Here is a 22,659-nt window from a genome sequence, read left to right as displayed (position 1 = left end):
TGGTTATTTGCTTGGTTTGTTTTTCTCATTTCTTTTTCCTTTTTGATCTGACTTTTCTTGTTCAGTATGACAAATGTGAAAATATATGTAGAAGAATTGCACATGTTTAACCTATATTGGATGACTTGCTTTCTAGGGGAGAAGGAAGGGAAGAAGAGGGGCAGGATATGGAACATAAGGTTTTGCAAGGGTGACTGTTGAAAACTATCTTTGTATATATTTTGAAAAATAAAAAATATTATAAAAATTTATCTCTGAAAAACTTGTATTTCAACATACATATAGGGACTATAAAAGAATAAACTTTTGAATTAAGTTATAAGGCAAGTGTCTAATATGTATAAAGCTTTGTGTTAGGCACTGGGATAAAAAGATAAAAGTAGACATGAATTCTGTGATCAAGAAATTTTCAATATAGTTGAGGTTTACAGGCAATCATGATTAGAAATCATTGCTAAAAATGATTTATTTTCTCTTCCCGAATTTTCTATTTTTTCCCCAAAATGTTTACCCATTCTGATTTTTTTAAAATAACTTTTTATTGATAGAACCCATGCCAGGGTAATTTTTTACAGCATTATCCCTTGCATTCACTTCTGTTCCGATTTTTCCCCTCCCTCCCTTCATCTTCTCCCCCAAATGGCAAGCAGTCCTTTACATGTTGAATAGGTTACAGTATATCCTAGATACAATATATGTGTGCAGAACCGAACAGTTTTCTTGTTGCACAGGGAGAATTGAATTCAGAAGGTATAAATAACCTGGGAAAAAAAACCAAAAATGCAAGCAGTTTATATTCATTTCCCAGTGTTCTTTCTTTGGGTGTAGCTGCTTCTGTCCATCTTTGATCAATTGAAACTTAATTAGCTCTCTTTATCGAAGAGAACCACTTCCATCAGAATACATCCTCAAACAGTATCGTTGTTGAGGTATGTAATGATCTCTTGGTTCTGCTCATTTCACTTAGCATCAGTTCATGTAAGTCTCGCCAGTCCTCTCTGTATTCACCCCGCTGGTCATTCCTTACAGAACAGTATTCCATAACATTCATATACCACAATTTACTCAACCATTCTCCAATTGCCCATTCTGATTTTGATCTATATAGCCTATTGCACAAAAAAATTTAATAAAACTATCCTTGTATAGTCTATGTCTCTTTAAATATCTCATGATCTAGGATTTTTTTTTTTAGTTATGACAACTTCAGTCATAACTCATTTGCTGCAAACTTAAAATCTATCAATCTTGTACTGTCATTATTACATGGGTACCACTGCTTCTTTTTGCCAGCTTTCATTCTCTTAATATATTTAAGTAGCTTCTCATTTTTTTTTTTTTTTTGTCTTTTGTAAGAATTGTAATTCTATCAAACGAGATTAAAAAACAAAAAGGAAAAGGACCTACATATATAAAAATATTTATAGTGGCTCTTTTTGGGACAGCACAGATTGGACATTAAGGGAATGTCCAACAACTGAGTAATGGTTGAAAAAATTGTGGTACGTGATTATGATGGAACACTACTGTGTTATAAGAAAAGATGAATAGGATGCTCCCAGAAATTTGGCAGGCCAAAGAAGAATGACAATTTTTTTTCCTTTTTGGCTCATTGATTTAATACTTTGCTTTTTTCCCAGTTACATGTAAAATTTTTTTTAATACTCATTTTAAAACTTGAGAGTTCCAAATAAGCGCCCTTCCTCCTCTCTCATCGTTATCCCCTCTCCTCCATTAAGAAAGCAAGCAATTTGATATAGATTATATACATGTTTAGTCATGCCAAACATTTCTATGGTAATGTTAAAGAAAACATAAACCAAAAAGCCCCTCAAGAAAATATAAAGTTTAAAAAAAAGTGTGCTTCATTCTGTGTTCAGTCAGAATGGATAGCATTTTTCATTATAAGTCTTGAAGAGTTGTCTTGGATCATTATATATCTAATGGTTTGCCTTCTCAATGGGGGTAGAGAGTAAGAGTGGGAAAGGAGGAAGGGAGAGAATTTGGAAATCAAAGTTTTAAAAATGAATGTTAAAAATGTTCTTACATGTAACTGGGGAAAAATAAAGAACTAAATCAGTGGGCCAAAAAAACCCACAAAACAAACAAAAAAAGGAATTGTCATTTTTGTTTGGCCTGCCAAAATTCTAATTTGAACCTAACCTGTTAAAGTTTTGGAGCTTTCCTATTCTCAGGTGAACTATCATTCAGTTTTTTGAAAGTGTACTCCTTAATAAAATCCTTTTGACTTGCATGGTTATCCATTTTATTTTGAATAGTAGGAATAAGTGGTTTATAACACATTATCTTTTTAAAAGTTTTATTGTATTTTCAGTTCTGAATTATTTACTTCCCCTGCCTATTGTTGAAGCAAGAAAACCCAAATCCATTACACCTATGTATAGTTAATACAAATTAAATTCCTGCATTAGCCATATTGAAAACAAAAAATAAAGGAAAAGAAAGACAGAAGAAAACGTGCTTCAAATTTCAATCTGAATTCATTAGCTATCCATTTGGAAGTAGCATTTTTCATTAGTGTTTTGGAATTCTGGTTGATTAGATTAACTCTTCAATAGTTGTTTATATTTACAGTATTGCTATTATTGTATAAATTATTCTCCTAGTCCTGCTCTTTTTGCTTTGTATCACTTTGTACAAGTCTTCCCTGTTTTACTGAAATCATCCTTTTCCTTTCTTATAGGACACCTTAGTAATTCATCACATTTATATACATAGCTTGTTTAATCAATTTGGAGATGATGGACATTGTAATGGGCTGAGGCTTGAGTTGATGCACTGAGGTCCCAAGCACATGAGGCTAAATAGTAATTGGACCATAATCTATTAATATATAAGCTAGGAGAAAGAATGGCCCCTGCTCACTCTTTGTGCAAGTCCTGATGTGTTGTATAGGAAATGACGATTTTGGTGGGTGGAGGCAGGGGAGTGGAAAAGGAAGGGGAAGGAGAGACTTTTTGCTTTTGCCATTGCAATGACTTTTCTGTTTGTTTTGGGAGGAGATGGCTCAGTGGGTAGAGCACCAGTCCTCAAGTCAGGAGAACCTGAGTTCAAATCCAGCCTTAGACACTTAACAATTCCTGGTTGTGTGACCATGGGCAAGTCACTTAACCCCAACTGCCTCAGCAAAAAGCAAAAAGAAGAAGAGAAACAAACAGAAAAGTCGTTGCAATGGCAAAAGCAAAAAGTCTCTCCTTCCCCTTCCTTTTCCACTCCCCTGCCTCCACCCACCAAAATCGTCATTTCCTATACAACATATCAGGACTTGCACAAAAAATGGGCGGGGGGCCATTCTTTCTCCAAGCTTATATATTAATAGATTATGGTCCAATTACTATTTAGCCTCATGTGCTTGGGACCTCAGTGCATCAACTCAAGCCTCAGCCCATTACAGGACATCCCCTCTGTTTCCAGTTGTTTGTCATTATAAAAAGAGCTCTTATATTGTTGTATGTATGTGTTTTTTTCTTTTTTTCATTGATCCCTTTGGGGATAGTATCATGAACAAAGGACTGGCACAGTTTTATAGCCTTTTGTTTTCCAGAATGATTGAACAAGTTCATACCTGCACTAACAGTGTCTTTAATATAATTTACTTTCCCCATGTACTCTAGCATTTTTCTTCTTCCTTTTTATTTGTCTTAATTTCTCATGGGTATTAGTTGTTTTAAGTTATATTCCTCTAATTATTAGTGACTTAGAGCATTTTTTTTTTCATATGGCTATTCATAACTTGTATTTCTTTTCTGAAAACTTTATATCCTTGGATCTGGGGGAATGATGCTCATTCTTGTAAATTTGACTTAGTTCCATATATATCTTAGATATGAAACCTTTATCTAAGAAATTTGCTGCAAAGGTTGTATCTTATAAAGTGTTAGATGAATGGAAAAGAAGATGGTCTCAGCATATAAGAAGACCATGGGATAATAAAGTCATAATATAAACAGTAAAATTTCATTGGTAGCTTATGGTTTATCTTTTTGACTCCAAACTTTCCTTACCCCAATGAAAATAAAAGAAAATAACCCTCAACCTTGCTACTTAAAAAAGAAAAAACTTTCACTTTTGATAATATTTTTTGATTTAAAAAATTTTTATTTTAGTGTTTAATTGGGGTTTTCACATTTGTTGGTTTTCTTATATTTTTATTTGCTTGTCTAACAAATTGTTCTTTTATATGATGAAAATGTTTAGAGAGATAGTTTCCCCTAATGACTGCTTTTACTTGTTCCCATATATTTTGATATGATGTTTCCTTATTGCCATTTTCTTTGATGAAGTTATTTGATGATTTTTTCATTTGTTTTTTGACCCAAATTCCTTATGACTAAGTTACTTAGTCTCTGATTAGTTTTTAATTATTTCTTTAACATTTTCTCCCCCACTGAATATAATTTTTTGAATTTTGGCTTATAATGAATGTTTGGTATTTTCTGCATTTTGAGGTTTTTATGCTTTGATATGTGTACAGTTTTTATAAACGTGCCTTTCCAAGTTGGGAAGTAAATGTACTTCTTTCTTTTCCCATTCTATGATTATAGAGATCTGAGATGTTCAACTCTTCTAAAATTCTATTCAGATCCTTTATTTTTGTTATTATTACTTTTAGAATTGTCTATCTTAGAAATGGGGCATATAGAGGTTCAGCACTATAAGAGTTATACTGTTTATTTCTCTCTCTACCTTATTTAGCTTTTCCTGTAGCATTATCATTTGGTACATACATATTAAGTATTGATATTAACCATCTCATGCCTTTTGGCATAGTTTAGTTTCCCAGTTTAATCTCTTTTAAACAAGACCATTTTTTCATTTGTCTTGAAAAGACAGGTAAATAAATAATAAATTGATCATGCTGTAAGAATGCTTATTTTCAATATTGTTGTTGAGCAGTCATGGAATACATTTGCTCTGCTCTGGGTAGTTTAATACAAAGCAGTTATGCAATTCAGTGGCTAGTTGGATGGTCAGTTTGGATGATCTTTTTGATTCTAGAAGCTAGAATTTGCAGCAGCTGTACCTGGACAGTATGTATTTATGTTGTCATCAATTAAAAAAAAATTTCATTTAACAAAAATCTGTTTCTCATTCCTACTTCTTCCCTCCCATTATCACAAATATTATTATCAAAACCCCACAAATATTATTGTCATCATTTCTTAGATATTAGTGATGTATGAGTAAAAATAGTCTAAATATATATATCTCTCATTTGCTTATTTTGAGGTGTGTGTGTGTGTGTGTGAAGTGATTCAAGGAAATATTTTTGTTGTGCTGAATAATTGGGTCTTCTGAGTGAGTCAACAGGTATTTTCAAGTTCCCTTTCATTTCCTTCTATCCACTTGATCCTTGCAATTTTTGTCAAATAGTGAGTTCTTATATAGAAGCTGGAGTTTGAGGATTTATCAAAATTACCATAGGCCTTGATATTGTATCACGTTTATCTAATCTATTCCACTGATCCACCACTCTATTTCTTAGTCAGTGCCATATGGTTTTGATGACTGCTGCTTTATTATATAGTTTTAGGTTTGGTACTGCTAAGCACCATCCTTTTTATTTTATTTTTTTCATTAATTCCCTTGATATTCTTGACCTTTTGTACTTCCAGATGAATTTTATTATTATTTTTTCTAGTTCTGTAAAATAATTTGAATTTTCATTTCTCTAGTCAGTAGTGATTTAGAGCATTATTTTTTGTTTTAAAAAGTGTGGCAACTCTGGCTGCTTAAGCCAAATTGTGATTCACTTTTATCTGAGACAAAATTTTCTTTCTTCCTATTTTTTTTTTTTATTGTAGAATGTTCTTAGAAGTTGATTAGAATAGGTGTAGAATTGAACTGTCTTCCTTAATATCTTCTAATTTGCCTATATAGACCAGGTCAAGAATAGAACTCTTGGAATGAGTGTGACTCTTAACACTGATGTACACCTTAGAATGCTAAGTGAGAACTAAGATTGCTATGTATTGGGGGGTGATGACTATATTCATAACTGGAATTAGCTTGCTTTCCCCTATTAATATACCTTTATTTAAAAACACTTTTTAAAATTATTATTAACAATGGATCACTAAGTACATTTAAATCCCACATTATTTTTCAGAAAATATTATTTATTTTAACATTCTTTTAAAACATTTTTTTGTTTTAAATCTCTCCCTCATGAGCCTCCCCCATCCACTGAAAAGACAAACTATCAATTATACCTTTGAAATCATGCAAAATATATTTCCATATTAGCCACGTAGCAAGAAAATAAAAAAAATATATTTCAGTTTGTACTGAGAATTCATCAATTCTTCGGAGGTGGATAGAATTTTTCATTAGGAGTCATTTGGCTTTGGTTTGGATCATTGTATTGAACAGAGCAGCTAAGTCTTTCCCTACCTCTCCCTTTCTTATCATTTTCTTTAACTCTTCTGGAAAATTTTGTGTCCAAATTGCAATTTTCTTCGAGGTTTTGCTTGTGGCTGTTTTCACATTATTTTCTTCTGAAGAGGCATTTTGATTTTCCTAGCCACCATAGTAGCTTCTGATGGTCGAGTTCTTTTTGTTTGCTCATTTGACTTTATGTTAAATAGGGCCGGGTTATGTTAACTTTTTGTTAAGTTGGGCTGGGTTCACCTGGGGATGGGGAAGCTTTGTGCCAAGCTTCAGGCTTTTCCAAGATGCTATTTTCAGAGCTAGTTCTAGGGTTTTTGGTGCTTCCCAGGTGGCATTTTCTTAGGAGAGGGTGGAATCCTTCTGGCCTGTGCTCTGGTCTTTACTCAGCAAGAGCCTCGGCTCTGCTGAACCCACAAGTACTACTGCCACTTTTGTGACTGACCTCAAGTTTTCCTCTTCATTCTGGAGTAGGATCCCAAACTGCATCCGCAGTGGTATTGCCTATGCCCAGTGTCAGCTCAGTATCCCTTGTAATTTCTTTCTGACCATTTGGTTCATCCTCTTAACTGCCTCTGAACTGAGCAGCTGCCTTCAAAGTCCTCTGCTGCTGTTGTCAACCACACTGATGTCACAGACCTCTTCTACTGATTTTCTAAGGTGTCCTGGGCTGGAAAAATATCTCTCTAAAACCATTTGTTGACTTTGCTGCTCCATAATTGTATTTGATATGTTAATTTAAAGTTGTTTGGAGGGGAATGTTGGGAGGATTCAGCTGTAATGCTACCTCTACTCTGCTATTTTAGCTCAGAATGCCTTTATTATTTTCTAAAAAATTATGTATAGGGTAGGCTATAATGCTGCCATATTTTAGAATTTAATGGAACATATTTTGAAATAACTTGCAAAATGGAGCTAATTATAGTTAGTTGCGTATATGGCTTCTGTGACAAATTTTTATACATTCCAAACATTAGTAAAGAATACAGATCATTGTCCAGAATTCGTTAAGTATTGCTATAAACTGCAAAAGTCCTAATAAGATGGAAACAGCTGATGAGGCTTTCCAATTTACTTCTTGCTTTCCAACTTATATCTAGCAGATGGTTCCATTTAAAAAGAGGTATACACACACTTTTGAATTGAACAAATGTGTGTGGAATAAGGTGTAGCATATTATCATTTTATTTTCATTAAGATTCCTTTAATTTCTTTTATGGAGTTTCTGAATAGAAACTTGTATGTAATTCTGAAATGAGTGAGGTAATAAAGAAATGTTTTTAGTCTATTCTAGACTCATTTAATAGATTAAATTTTGTTGTCATTTAGGTTTACAGATGAGCAAACGGAGGCACACAGGATTAAGTAACTTGCTTGGGTTTACATAGCTCATAAGTATCTTAAGGCCAGGTTTGAACTCAGGAAGAGGAATCTTTCTGATTCTAGACCTGGCATTCTACTCACCTATCTGCCCCATAGACTAGATACAATATTATAAATTCATTTAATAGAAGATTCACAAAATAATGAAATATGTGAAATGAGAAAATTTATTAGGATAAAATTAAAAATTAGTAGAATAATGTTTTTGGTTTTTATAAATGTCTAAAAATTTGAGATCAAATATTTCATCCATTTCATTGTAGAGTTAAGTCTTAGAATTTCAGGGCTATGGAAATGTGAAAATGGTTGTCCTTTAAACATCTTTCAATGATTTTGTGCTTGTAGGTATACCAAGCTTGGCTATGCAGGCAACACCGAACCTCAATTCATTATACCATCATGTAAGTAGAAACTTAAAATTTACACTCATGAAGATTATATTTTCTGAAAATATTTTGAATACACTGGTTTTCAAATGAACTAATTAATTCTGCATTTTCCTATATATTATTTTGATGGCTAGAAAATAGTATTTTCCCCTGCTCTTTATCATCCTGAATTTACCCTTAGGATCTTATAAGTACTCTTTAGAGATAGTTTCCTAATTTTTCTTTACTTCTGTTTCAGTTGTCCTTAATCATGGTTCCTGTGACTTCAGCCTATAAATTAAATTAAGGTTCAATTAGAAATATCAATAATTTCAATTAGAATTATTTAAAAGACCTGGAAAATTTGTCTATTTATTCTTGAAATGAACTGGTAACTTTAAATTAAAAAATAATTCTCTTTTTGTCTGGTTTGCACTGCTTACCCAATTGAAGGAACTCTTACGCTTTCAGATTAGTGCATTTTCTTTCTTTCAGTCTGTCTCTGTCTTCCTCTGTCCTTACATACATACATACACACACACACACACACACACACACACACACACACACACACACACATTTAGTCAGTAAATTTAAGAGGGCCCATAGAACCTTCTGGCCAGTTAAGTGGCATAGTGACTAGTGTACCAAGTCTAGAGTTAAGAAGACTTAGACACACTATTTGTGACCTTGGGCAAGTCACTTAATCTTGTAAGCCTTAATTTCCTCATCTGTAAAATGAGCTGGGGAAGGAAATGGCAAACTATTCTAGAATCTTTGCCAAGAAAAGCTCAAATGGATCATAAAGAGCCAAACAGATTTCAATGTTCAACAATCTTCAAACAGGATTGAAATGACTAAATAACAATAGTAACAACAGTGACAACAACAATAGATAGACCTTTCTGTTTTAGGGATAAAATCAGCAAGGAAGGCTTTGTAATTAGCTTAGTAAAGTGGCAGCACTTCGTAGTTTAGTGCCTGGCACATAGTAAGTACTTAATAAATGTATATTGAATTGAATTAAATTAAAAGAACAAGAACCATTCTTTATATAGTGGAGAGCATTAGTTATTCTGATAAACTGGCCCAGATTTTACTAAAATTCTGTTTGTTAAATAATGCATTATTTGGAGATAAATGTTGAAGTAGAAGTACTCAAAATGTAAGTAACAAAAAATGTATTTTGATTTGCAAGTAAGGCTTGGGATGAAGGATACAACTTGTCTTGACATTCTTTGGTGAGGGAAGGATTATGTTTCTTTTTTCCTTTGCCTTTTTCCAAAGGTGGGCTTTTGGAGAGTGGTGTGTTAGGTATCTGGGTCTAGTGGTATCAACTTTTATATATAACCAAATGTTCTTTGGAGGATTATTGATTGCTGAAAAGACTGATCTCTACTATGGGAGAACTAGAAATGGCTCAGATTTAGGTGTTCATAATGATTAAATGGGAGCAAAGAAAATAATGAATAACTTAATGAAAAAATACTTATCAGCACTTACTGTGTGTCAAATTCTGTGCTAAATGCTGGAGGAAAAACTACAAAAGGGAGATAGTCTCTGTCCTCAAGGAGCTCACATTTTAATAAGGGGGATATAGGATGATACAGCTGTAAGACTGTATACCGTGATAAATATAGATCTTTCAGGTGTTGCCTAGATGGTTTAGAGCTCAGATTTGTGACAGAGCAGCATGGTGAATGACCCTATCTGGCCATCTGGAGGAGTGTGTAGGCAGATGAATAATAAGGCCTTGTTTTCTCTTTATTTATTTATTTTATTTATTTTATTTTTAAAATAACTTTTTATTGATAGAATGCATGCCAGGGTAATTTTTTTTTACAGCATTATCCCTTGCATTCACTTCTGTTCCGATTTTTCCCCTCCCTCCCTCTGCCCCCTCCCCCAGATGGCGAGCAGTCCTTTACGTGTTGAATAGGTTACAGTATATCCTAGATACAATATATGTGTGCAGAACCAAACAGTTTTCTTGTTGCACAGGGAGAATTGAATTCAGAAGGTATAAATAACCCGGGAAGAAAAACAAAAATGCAAACAGTTTATATTCATTTCCCAGTGTTCTTTCTTTGGGTGTAGCTGCTTCTGTCCATCTTTGATCAATTAAAGCTCTCTTTATCGAAGAGATCCACTTCCATCAGAATACATCCTCAAATAATATCATTATTGAGGTATATAATGATCTCCTGGTTCTGCTCGTTTCACTCAGCATCAGTTCATGTAAGTCTCGCCAGTCCTCTCTGTATTCATCCTGCTGGTCATTCCTTACTGAACAATAATATTCCATAACATTCATATACCACAATTTACTCAACCATTCTCCAATTGATGGGCATCCTTTCATTTTCCAGTTCTAGCCACTACAAACAAGGCTGCCACAAACATTTTGGCACATACAGGTCCCTTTCCCTTCTTTAGTATCTCTTTGGGGTATAAGCCCAGTAGAGACACTGCTGGATCAAAGGGTATGCACAGTTTGATAACTTTTTGAGCATAGTTCCAAATTGCTCTCCAGAATGGCTGGATGTGTTCACAATTCCACCAACAATGTATCAGTGGCCCTGTTTTTCCACATCCCCTCCAACATTCCCCATTATCTTTCCCTGTCACTCTAGCCAATCTGACAGGTGTGTAGTGGTATCTCAGAGTTGTCTTAATTTGCATTTCTCTGATTAATAATGATTTGGAGCATATTTTCATATGTCTATAAATAGTTTCAATTTCTTCGTCTGAGAATTGTCTGTTCACATCCTTTGATCATTTATCAATTGGAAAATGGTTTGATTTCTTATAGATTAGAGTCAATTCTCTATATATTTTGGAAATGAAGGCCTTGTTTTCTCAAGAGTAGGTGCAGGAGTAGGCTATATGGCAAAGAATGGTAGTTTAGAGAACACATTGGGAGGGCCAATGGGAAAGCCTAGCGGATTTATAGGAGATATTTGCTCATCTTTCTAAGACATCAGTGGATGTTCAGATCAAACATGAGCTAATTGAAGTTTTTATCAGAGGAAACTCTGTAAGATTTAACTTGATACTTCTAACAAAATAGTAGGGCCTGGGACCTCTAGCTAACATAAGAGTTATGTTTTGAGGTTTTACCAGGTGATATTAATTTTTAGATCTAGGCTACCTGTACTAATGATACACAAGTCAGGTAATTTCTTACAAACACTTGTGGCCCTGGAGAGCATTGTACAATTGTAGATGATGGGGTGAGTGGTCAACATTGTTGTTTAGCTATTGGAAAGGTAGTACTTATTGATGAGTATAGACTCTCACAGATGGAGGCCCCGAAGATTATATCTCCTTTGTACATTAAAGGAGAAAATACATTTGACATAAAGATTATGAAAAAAAAGTTAAAGAACAAAATTTTGTTAATGCTTAGCTAAGGAAAAGACATCTCATGTGATAAACCTGATTGATCTAGTCAGGAAAAAATCATGTTTACACTGGGGCCAAATATAATTCAATGAACTCTCATATAGTATAGAGTTAATATATCCCTTTTGAACATTTAATTCTCTTTATTCTGCTTCCATGCTAACCATATCATCTAAATGGTAGTTTGGTTTCATAGTTATTTGGATTCTTGGAAAATGTGTTTTATGTAATGCATATTAATGTTTTGGTTACCAGAAAGACATATCCTTATTGTAAATGAACAAATTCCCATTTCAGTTTATAAATCAATTTCTTGTAAGGTTGGTTGTCACAGTATCATTGTCAGTTACCTGTTATCTATTTTAAGCTGATAAAATTGAATTTCTGAATTTCTGCAGATCAGAAGATGAGAGATCCATGACCATAGCAAATCCTCCAGGCTGCAGTTCCCTTGTGAAGCCTAACTTAAAAGAGCTTGATATCCTAGCCTTACATTATTTTATTTTGTTAACTTCTTTTTAATTTTTTAAATTTAAATTTATTTTTTAAAAATTTCTTAAAAAACATCAAATAAAATGAGAATTTATATTTGGAAATAAAGGATAGAACAAAAAAAGAAGATTGTACCAGAAACTGCAAATCTCTATTTTGTATAGTTTGTTTTTTCATTTAAAATATATAATAAATTCAGCATATAACTTTTGAAGTTGTCCTGCTTGTCTTTGATTATTTCTGCCCTTTTGTTGTCTTCTGTGTATTTAAACATGTTTGGTGATTTTTTTTCCTTTTATTATTGACTACCCTATTCTGACCCTTCCATTGAAAAATTGAAAAAAAAATTCAGCATTATTATTTTTTAATTAAATAACTTGTATTTTTCTTTCTTTCCTTTCCCCCTCCATTGGAAAAGGAAAAAAGAAAATCAAAACCCCTTGTAACAAATAAATATAGTCGGGGCAGCTAGATGGTGCAGTGGATAGAGCACCAACCTTGAAGACAGGAGGACTTGAGTTCAAATGTGACCTCAGACATACTTCCTAGCTGTGTGATCTTGGGCAAATAACTTAACCCCAATTGCCTTAGCAAAAACAAAAAGCAAAAAACCCAACAACAACAACAACAAATAAACAGAAAAAATAATCCCTACATTGGCTGTGTCCTAAGATAAAGGGTACTCTGAAAGCCAGTGCAGGTTTATGCTTATTGAAGTTTACATCTTGAGTCTGTCACTCATTGGCCCTTTGGAATTATGACTACTCATTAAATTATTCAGTGTTCTTAATCAAAGTTGCTTGTCTTTGTAGTGTTGTTATTATTGTTTAATTGTTCTTCTGGTTATCCATCAGTTCCTATAAGCTTTCCCAGGTATCTTTGAAACTATCCCTTATCATCATTTATCACAGCACTGTAAGATTTCATTATAGTCATTTGCCATTCTCTAGTTAATCCCCTTTTCCTTAGGTTTTAGCTCTTTTCCATAACAAAATGTGGTTATGAATATTTTTGTACATATGTGTCCTTTTTCCTTTTTTGTTTTGATCACTTTAGGGTATAGGCCTATTAGTGATATATCTGGGTCACTGTTTAGTAATTTGGGGTTTGTAGTTCCAATTGATTTCTATAATAATTGGATCAATTCCAACTCTACCAACATTTTATTGATGTGCTTGTTTTCTTTGAACAGTTGTCATTTTTGGAAAATTACAATTTATCTTTTGGAGAAATTAGTCTTAGCATTTCTGGAGGTAGAAGCAAGTGTCCTAATGAATAAATATATTGGCTTTGTAGGTGAAACTTTATTTTTATTGTCATATCAAATCTGTGATGCAGAACCATTTTATGAACTCGTGAAAATTTTCTATTGAGTTCTATGTATTTTAAGAGAATTTGCTACTTCTGAACTCTTGGTCTTTTTAGCTTCTTATTTATGGGATTTAGAAATAGAAGTTAGAAGGACATTTTTCAAATTTTTTTTTTAACCTCTGTGTTGTTTTGAATTTATGATACTGCTCTCTGCTAGTTCTCTTTTTTCCCCTCATTATTCCATTTGTTCTCTTTCTGATTCTTTTGTGTCATGCCAACTATTTTTTCAAGCTGTCTTGGGTTCTTGCTCAGCTATATTATTTTATTCAGTGATCTTATCAACTCCAGTGAGTTCAACTAACATTTCTATGCATGTGATTTCTAGATCTTTATATCCAGTAAATAGTTTCTCTTGTGAATTATAGTTTTATATATATGCACATATATATAAAACATACATATATAATATATGTATATATTTATGTTAAAAGTTGTTATATATATATGTATATATAACTGTCAAAAGCTGTATTTTGTACATCTTAAACTGAATGTCCCATAGGTATTTCAAACTTTCCATGTCCAAAAGAGAACACATTAATTTTTAAAATTTAAATTAAATACATTAAAACAGAAAACATTATTTAATTTAATTTTATCTTTTCTAAATGGAGGCTTTGTGTATATTTTATAATTTTAAATTCATAATACAGTCATGCATATGTAATTTACAAATATTTGTCATTGAAGCTATATGCCGAAAAATTTGTTTTAAATTAGAATGAAGATAAGTCTCCAAAAATATTTGAAAATAACTGCTTTACAAAATACTAGCGGAGAAATTTAATTTGAGCTTATGTTCTAGTTGGTTAGTGTCTGTCACAAGTTCTTTGTCACTGAATGGAACGACTAGTTTATATGTATCTTTTGATTTTTATTCAGTAGACCACTTTAGCCAATAATTTGCCTGTAATTTTGAGTGTTCTCTTTTCTTCATTCATAACTCTTGTTTTCTGTACCCTCCGACCAATTTCTGACTTAAATCTTATTTTTCAGTCCAGCTTTCTAGACTAATTCTGGCACTAACTTCTTTCACCATTCTCATTAGTATATCCCTTGTTGTCATTTCTTGTTCTGTTGACTTTTTGTGATCTCATTTAGGGTTTTCTTGGCAAAGAGGCTGGAATGCTTTGCTACTTTCCTTCTCTAGCTCATATTATATATAAATGAGGAAATTGAGGCAAACGGAGGTAAGTGACTTTTGCCCAAGATCACATAGCTAGTAAGTATCTGAGGCTGGGTCTAAATTCATGAGGATGAGTCCTCCTGACCCTAGGCCTGGCATTCTATCCAGAGCATCACTTTACTGTTTCCCTTAATTTAGGCACTAAACCCACTGTCCAACTCATATATCCTTACTTGTTGCCTCCCCAGTCTTTCAGATCTAAATCTCAAAGACTATAGAAATAGTAGTACATTTAGAGGCTATAGTGAAGTGGGGAATTAGGCTGGGAGATTTTTGTTGTTCTTCATCTTTCCTATTCTTTAAGGAAGAATATTTTCCTATTCCTATCTCACTTTAAGGTACTTTTTCCCCCCTTTTGGTCAGGAAGTCTTTAGTTTTCCCTCAATTTTTCCCTTTAAGTGGATAGTTAACCTTGATGAAGTGGAAAATTTAAGATAACCTAGCAGTTTTTTCATGCCCTGGAAATTTGTTTTTTAGAAAAATGTTTTGTAAAGTTATTTCAAAGTATGATCCAATTATCATTTCATTTGTCTCAGTAATAGCAAACAGTGAATAAGTTTGACACTGTGTGTCAGGCACTTCTGAAGTTTGCATTAAAACCTTTCCACTAGACGCATGATTCTGCAAGGATAAACAGATTTTCGATGTACTTTGTGCTAGCAGAGAACACAAATAGAAATATGACTTAATAATTCTCTCTGTGATAATATCTTTAGTGTTCAGACAACACTCTCTTTGATTTAGATCTTTAAATCCGAATAGTGGGCAGTATGAAAAACAAGCAAACAAATCCCAAATCCACAATCACAAATTAAATCTCCCAGGAATATGGCAAACCAAAATCGGCTTGATTGTTAAATGTAGCGATTAATTAAAATTAAATATTATTAGAATACTTTCCAGTCAGAGTATTTTGACTTTACAAAATCATTTGACATCTTTTGTTTGGGGCCAGTTAAATGAATTCTCATATTGTAGCTTAATTTAAAACACTAATTATCTACATAGTATGCTACATTGTGACAAAAACTTTGTCCAACCCAATTGGAGAGGGAATATTTGGAACAGGACATGTAGGCAAATAAAGTATGATTTGTCCAGCCCAATTGGAGAGGGAATATTTGGAACAGGACATGTAGGTAAATAAAGTAAAGTAAAATGTTGTAGAGAACAAATGTGTTCTTGAACAATTTTGGTAGAGAGCTTTTTTCATCTGGGAGTTCAGGGGATAAGAAGTCTGTGGATCATCAGGATTCTCAAACTGAGCCTCAAAAGGAGTGGATTGAAGCATGCAAAGTGGAAAAGGATGTCCGTATGTGGACCATGTGGAGGTAGAGAAGTGTGAGATAAAATCAAGGCAAGGGTGGTACTATTTGAAATATTTAATGTATGAAGGAACATAGTGTAAAATAAGGCCATGAAACTAGATGGAGTCAAGGCAGTACTATGCACTATGCATTAAGTATGCAAAAACTGCAAACAAAAATGATAATTCTTCCTCTCATGGAGCTTTCATTCAAATGGGGAAAGATAAGGTGTAAAAAGGACACTGACATGGGTTTGGAATATGGAATGGGATAAAATTCGTAGAGTCAAGAGCTAAGCTTGGAGAGGAATGAAGAGTGAAAATGGTTGACCGAGGTACTTCCTTATGATGGAGCAGAAAATGATTCAGAGGACCAGGGATTTTGCTGGTTGAGAGGGCTGCTGGGACATTATAGAGAACAAAATCTGGAGAGTCAGGAATAGAATCTGAAAGAGTAGGAAGTAGTATGAAGAGAAGATTGGCAGGTTTTAAACGCTACATTTTTATTTAAATCAGTTTGTTTTACACCCGAGATATTTTACAAAGAGATGAAGCCCAGTGTCTATACATTGCCATATATATGCATGGGATTATTAGCTTATTTAAAATAATGTCATGAAAGTATAAATAACTGCATTTATATAGTACAGTACTTTGATTGTTGTTTATCTTGGATCACTGGTGGCTTAAAACCCTCTTGACTATTGTCAAGTTGTGCTATTTATTTCTTTTTAATGGGAAATTTCTACATGTACATAGGTTTAGGTCAAGTCAGCAAGCAGATTTATTAAGTACTGCATACTATGTGACAATCACTGTGCTTTAAAAGGCTGGGAATACAAATATAATCAGAAAGAAAGCTGTCCTGTTCTCGAGAAGTTTTTACTCTAAAAGGGGAAGATAATACATAAAAAGGAGATGAAAAGGGGTTGGATAGTAAATATGAAGTTACTTGGTATAATACCTTGTGAAGAAAATCTGGGAGGCTGGAGTACAGTCTAGAGAGAAAAGAAGACATGGCTGGTCTGGGTCTCTTCTTTAAAACAGAGGTTTTTTTGGAAATACACTAAAAACCTATATTGATTTGGATTTGCTCAGAATCATACTTAATGGATGGTGATTTTCAAGCATTTTTTTTCTCTTTATTTATCCTTAAAATACTCACTTATCTTGTATTTTTATTTTCTAGCTTGCTTGACGTGTTATAACCCAGGAACTTTTACTTGTTACAAGGAAGTTTTCAGAATAATAATGGGAGATTCAACTGTGTGTCTTCTGTTGACATTAATAGCAGCTGACTGGATTAGTCCTTTTGAACTATACTAAAAATAACAGATGGTTTTCATGAACCTCTTTGTAGCATGTTTTTTGAGTGATTTTTCTTTTGGAGGAGGGGTTGGTTGTAAGGAGAAAGAAAAAGAATGATGATTGAAATGTAATGTATTGAAATTACACATTGTATTTAAGAATTATATTGTATTGCTTTGTTCATTTAAGTGACTAATGTTCATGCTAGACATTTTTGTGCTTTTGTTTTAAGGTATTGCTATCAGAGAGTCAGCAAAAGTAGTTGACCAGGCCCAAAGGCGAGTACTGAGGGGAGTTGATGACCTTGACTTTTTCATAGGAGATGAAGCCATAGATAAACCTACATATGCTACAAAGGTAAAATTGAAACAAAAGCTTACTTATTTCAAGTGTGGAGTTGATTCCTGATTACATTAATGGAAGGGAACCAGAGAATGATTGATGCCAAATGGTAGGTAATTTTGGGGGGATCTTGGGAGGAATTTGAAATGTTTATTATATAATTATTTTTAAAAATATGTATATCTCACCTAGGAAATAACACTAACAATAAGATTATGAAGCATGTTATTCCATTTATGTGGTTAGTTCAAAACTAACCATTTCATTTTTATTTGAAAAAATACACTAGATACAATTTAAATTTTAAACAAGATGGATCTATTTGTGAGCTTCTAGGATTTCTAGTTGATATATATATATATATTTGTTTATCATAGGCTTGCTTATAGCCTTAGAGGGAAAGGAACCGTGTAGAGGTCATCTAATCCGATATTCTTTTTATAGATGAGGAAACAGACTTAAGCAGATTAAGTGATTTTTATAAGATCTCTTTCACTTTCTGGTCTAGACAAACTGATTTGAATACAAATCCTTTTTTCAAATCCAGGGCTTTCCCTACATCACATTATATCTCTGTATGGTTGAATGATAGTAGCATCTTCTAGAAGGCTTATTTGCCGACATAATAATACATACTTCCTTTATATGTGTATAAATAATTTTTCATTTTTTTACTTTGAAGAAATATCATGTATATTTACTCCTGCCTTAGTTAAATAACCAACAGCCTCTCGAAAAATGTTTTGTTCTTTTCAAAGTTATCCTCTCTAAACTATTAGTTACCCTACTAAAGTTTTGTTTCTGGCCTGGGAGGATTCTTGGCAGAATTGAAGTGGTTAGTATTTTGTGTAGTCATACTCTTTGACCTGAAGTTTGATCACCTTGCTTGTTGAGTTGGATAATCATTGCAAGGTGAGAGTATTGGAGGTTTGAAAAGGAGTGATTGTGAGTGATCGACTCTTATTTCTAGGCATTATTTTACCTAAGTCTCCAGATATCTTTTTAGAAACTATTTAGTAACTTTTGCCAAAACATTCCAGTTACAAGTAACTTTTCTAGTGTAGAATTTCTATGTGATATCTAAATATTTTCCTGATTTCATTTTTTTGTCTTTAAAAAATGAGCAAATTCTTTTTTAATCTGTGACATATGAGACTTTATATAAACTTTACTTTATCAAATTCCTTTTGATTGAGTCTTTAGGAATCAAATATTTTTGAATAGCTATCAAAATAGACTATTTTAAATTCTGTTTTATGACAGTGCTACAGTAGAAAACTAGAATATTTTAATCAATATCTATTCATTATCATTTTATATACTTGAGGGTATTTTTAAATTCCCTATTCTCTGGGACCATTAATCCTGATTTCTTTTGCAGTTTTCACAGATTTTATCATGTAATTCTTTAATGTAGTTATTTCTTTGTGTTTTATCTTGAAGTTTACTATATCTCTCTCAGATTGTGAGTCCTAGAAAAGATTAAAATGCATGACAAGTATTTAGTTTAGTGGGTTACCTTTCTACTTATTATATATATATATATATAATATATTGACTATATATATAGTATTATTTGTTTATATGTTATCTCTCCTATTAGGAAATAACTTCCTTGAGGTCAGGGACTGTTTTTGTTTTTTGCATTTCTTTGTTTTCTTAGTAATTAGTGCATGACCAGTGCTTAAATGTTTGGTGATTAATGATATGTATTCTATTCTTTATATAGCCTGGTTTCATTCTTCATTTTTAAAAACAGTTTCAGTAATATTAAGAAACAGAAATAGACTTGTATTTTAGTCAGGTGTGTTATATCACTATTTTTTTTTTTTTTTTTTACCATATGTATATATTTGTTTTAGGGCATATGATTAGTAATTTTTATAAATGAATTTATAATGGTTACCTTATTACAACCATTTTATTATATTGTGTACTTATACATCTCTCGTTGTAAGACAGCTAGGTGACAGAGTGGATGGAATGCTAGGCTTGGAATCAGGAAGACCTGAATTCACATGTGAACTCAGATTAGTTGGGTGACCCTGCGCAAGTTACTTAACTTCTGTTTTCCTTAGTTTTTCAGTTTATAGTGAAGAAACTGAGGCTTAGTAAAGTCAAGTGAGGATAATAATAGCACCTATCTCCCAGGGTAGTTGTGAGGATCAAAAGAAATAATAATTGTAAAGTACTTAACATAGTATGTGGTACATAAAAATGGCTACGTCTACTAGTTATTATTACATTATTTTAAAATTATCTTTTTCATGTCATGCTTTGGAATACTTATTAATCATTCCCCCAACTTGTGTGTTTTTTATTTGTTTGCTTTGCTTTATCCTAAGTTAATTATTTTGAATTTCTCTGTTAAACATCAATGCATTTGTTCTCTTATTATTGATGTTTGTCAGAGAAATTTTCAATTCTGATCTTATCTCAAAGGTTTTGAGACACTTCATTTAGTTTTTTAATGATCTCCAACACAATATTAGTAGTATAGGAACCTAAGACCATTTTCCTCTGGAACATTCCTTAATCTACATTTTACCTGCCTTTACCAACTGATAGTAAATTATGGAAATTTTTCTGAGTTAGACTTTCCAACCACATGTATACTCATTTAATGTTAAGCCATCATGTTTTCTTGGTTTGTTAACAGTGAGAGTTATTAGGATTGAATTTAAAATGCTATTTAACATAAAGGGCAGCTAGGTACTACAACAGATAGAATTCTGAGTCTGGAATCAGAAGACTTATCTTTGGGAGTTGAAATCTCTCCTGAGACACTTGCTAACTGTGTGACCCTGGCAAATCATTTAATATTTCTTCATCTATGAAATTAGAAGTTAAAAAAAAAAAAAACTTGGAGAGACTTGAGAGATCTTCTAGTTAATTCAGCTTGACAAGCATTTATTAAGTGCTTACTTTGTACCAAGAATTAGGTTTTGGAGAATCAAAAACAGGCAAATATTCCCTGATCTCACAGAAATTACAGTCTGTTAGGAAGAAAACTGATACACACACACACATAAATATATATATATAAAATTTAAGATATGTATATAGTAATCTTGCCATTAGGGGAGGGAAGTGGTCAGAAAAGATCTTGTATGAAGAAATGACACAACCTGAGTTTTGAAGAGAGCAGGACATTTCCAGACAGCATTTTAGACATGTACAAAGGCAAGGAGGTTCAAGAGAGAATTTCTTATACAGGAAACAACAAATAGGCTAGTTTAATAGAAATATAGAGTGTGTGAGGGGAAATAATATGAAAAAAATGGAAAAAATAGATTGGAACCATATTATGAAGGACCTTAAATGACTAATGGAAAAATTTATATTTATCTTAGAAGTGATCTATGTGAGTAATAAGTTCATAGAACTTGTGAAGAACAGGATTTGATAGTAGATTGGATGGTGGTGGAAGGAAGGGAGAATGAAGTGGTTACTCTGAGGTTCTAAGCCTGGGTTGTTAGATGAATAGTAGTTACCCTTATCAGAAATAGGGAAGTTAGATAAAAGTGTCATTGTTTTGGGGGAAGATGAATTGTGTTCTTTCAGGTATCTTTTTAATATGTTATTTCAATCTTATGTCCTGTTATCTAATATGCTATTATGATTCTTATCTGGTTCATTTAATTAATAAACATTTGAGTGTCATCATTACATTACCTCTGCTAGGTGTTATGGGGATATTTAAACTCACTTTCTCTTACTTTTGAAGAGTTTATTTATGATTGCAGGTGAAATTGGCTTCATAGATTTAAATATTTGCTGAACATGAAGAAATAACAGATTTTCTTTAATAATTTAAAAGAGAGTAGGGTTGCTTTTGCCTTAGGAATATGCTAGTCCCTGTTGTCACTGCATTATATAATAATACTTAGTGCTGAGAAGATGAGGAAAAACATAGAGGTAGATAGAATAAATCTGGTTATAAAGATAAATTGTTTTTGGTGACTTTTACATATTCTCATATATAAATTTAATTTTCATAAAATAGACATTTGGCTCTTTCATAAACAACTTTTTATACTATTAATTATTGTTAGGCAATTGTTCAATAATATGAACTAAAATTTTGCATATTTTTGCTTTATCTTCCATCAGTGGCCTATAAGACATGGTATAATCGAAGATTGGGATCTCATGGAAAGATTCATGGAACAAGTAATTTTTAAATACCTTCGAGCTGAACCTGAAGATCATTATTTTTTAATGGTGAGTATTTTGAATTAAGGGAAATGAAATAATTTTTATGAATGCTAAACTGTACAAATTTTAAGATGACATGAAATTTTAAAAAGCTAGCATACTTTGGAGAAATTTTGAGGATATATTAAACTCCTCTTAAGGGCATCCAAATGGGGATGACAAGAATTTTCTCTATTTTTACAGTAAAGGAAACTGAGGCAAGATGTCATTTTTTTTCACATTTTCTTAAACCTTAAAAAAGTTATATCTTTGTTTTTAAATTATCCTAATTTCTAAATATACTCTTTCCCTATTCAGAAAATTATCCCTTTTAAATAAAAAAAAATTTAGACCCATCCCTTATAATAAAAATTTTCCATGTTATCATAAGGAGTCATTTACTTATTTAGGAATTTGCTTATTTTAAAGCACTTTTTGTCAAGTTTTATGTCCCCTGAAACCCTTCTTACCCAATAGAAACTTATGCTTTCTGTAATTTTTACATTTTCCTCAAACCAATCAAATTTTCTGTATTATTAATTTCTGTATTATTAATGTATTTTTTAATATCATAATATATGGGAAAGCTCCTTGGTATCCCTGTTTACTTGTCTTCCCTGCTTAGTTGTAGTTTTTCTCAATTTATACTTTCCCACTATATTTCCCACAGAAAAATGCAAATGAGAGATTTTATTGAGTAACAATTAAAATCTTGTTTTAAAATTTATTTACAATAATAGTTCTATTTATTTCAACAATTAGAATCAGATGCATTATTATGTACTTGAAAATAGTTGTTTAAAATATCTTTCATTCAGAATATATATACTGAATTTGTCAAGATATGAATATGTTCCTGACTCCTTTTGCTTAAACAAAATTTAAAAAATTAC

General features: G+C 32.4%; 1 protein-coding gene across 3 annotated transcripts in view; it reads left to right on the top strand.

Annotated features, from left to right (window-relative positions):
• The window catches only part of ACTR3B (actin related protein 3B), a 92,713-nt gene that overhangs the window by 11,974 nt on the left and 58,080 nt on the right, over positions 1-22,659 (top strand). For all 3 annotated transcript variants that reach the window (XM_052000581.1, XM_052000580.1, XM_052000582.1), the window contains exons 2-4: positions 8,137-8,192; positions 17,460-17,584; positions 21,683-21,793. In XM_052000581.1, coding sequence (XP_051856541.1) covers positions 8,137-8,192; positions 17,460-17,584; positions 21,683-21,793 — 292 coding nt within the window. The remainder of the gene's footprint in view (positions 1-8,136; positions 8,193-17,459; positions 17,585-21,682; positions 21,794-22,659) is intronic.

This window comes from Antechinus flavipes, chromosome 5 (assembly GCF_016432865.1).
Source record: "Antechinus flavipes isolate AdamAnt ecotype Samford, QLD, Australia chromosome 5, AdamAnt_v2, whole genome shotgun sequence".
Taxonomy (NCBI): Eukaryota; Metazoa; Chordata; class Mammalia; order Dasyuromorphia; family Dasyuridae; genus Antechinus; species Antechinus flavipes.
The sequence above is the reverse complement of the archived record's forward strand: the minus strand, read 5'-3'. Positions and strand labels throughout refer to the sequence as shown.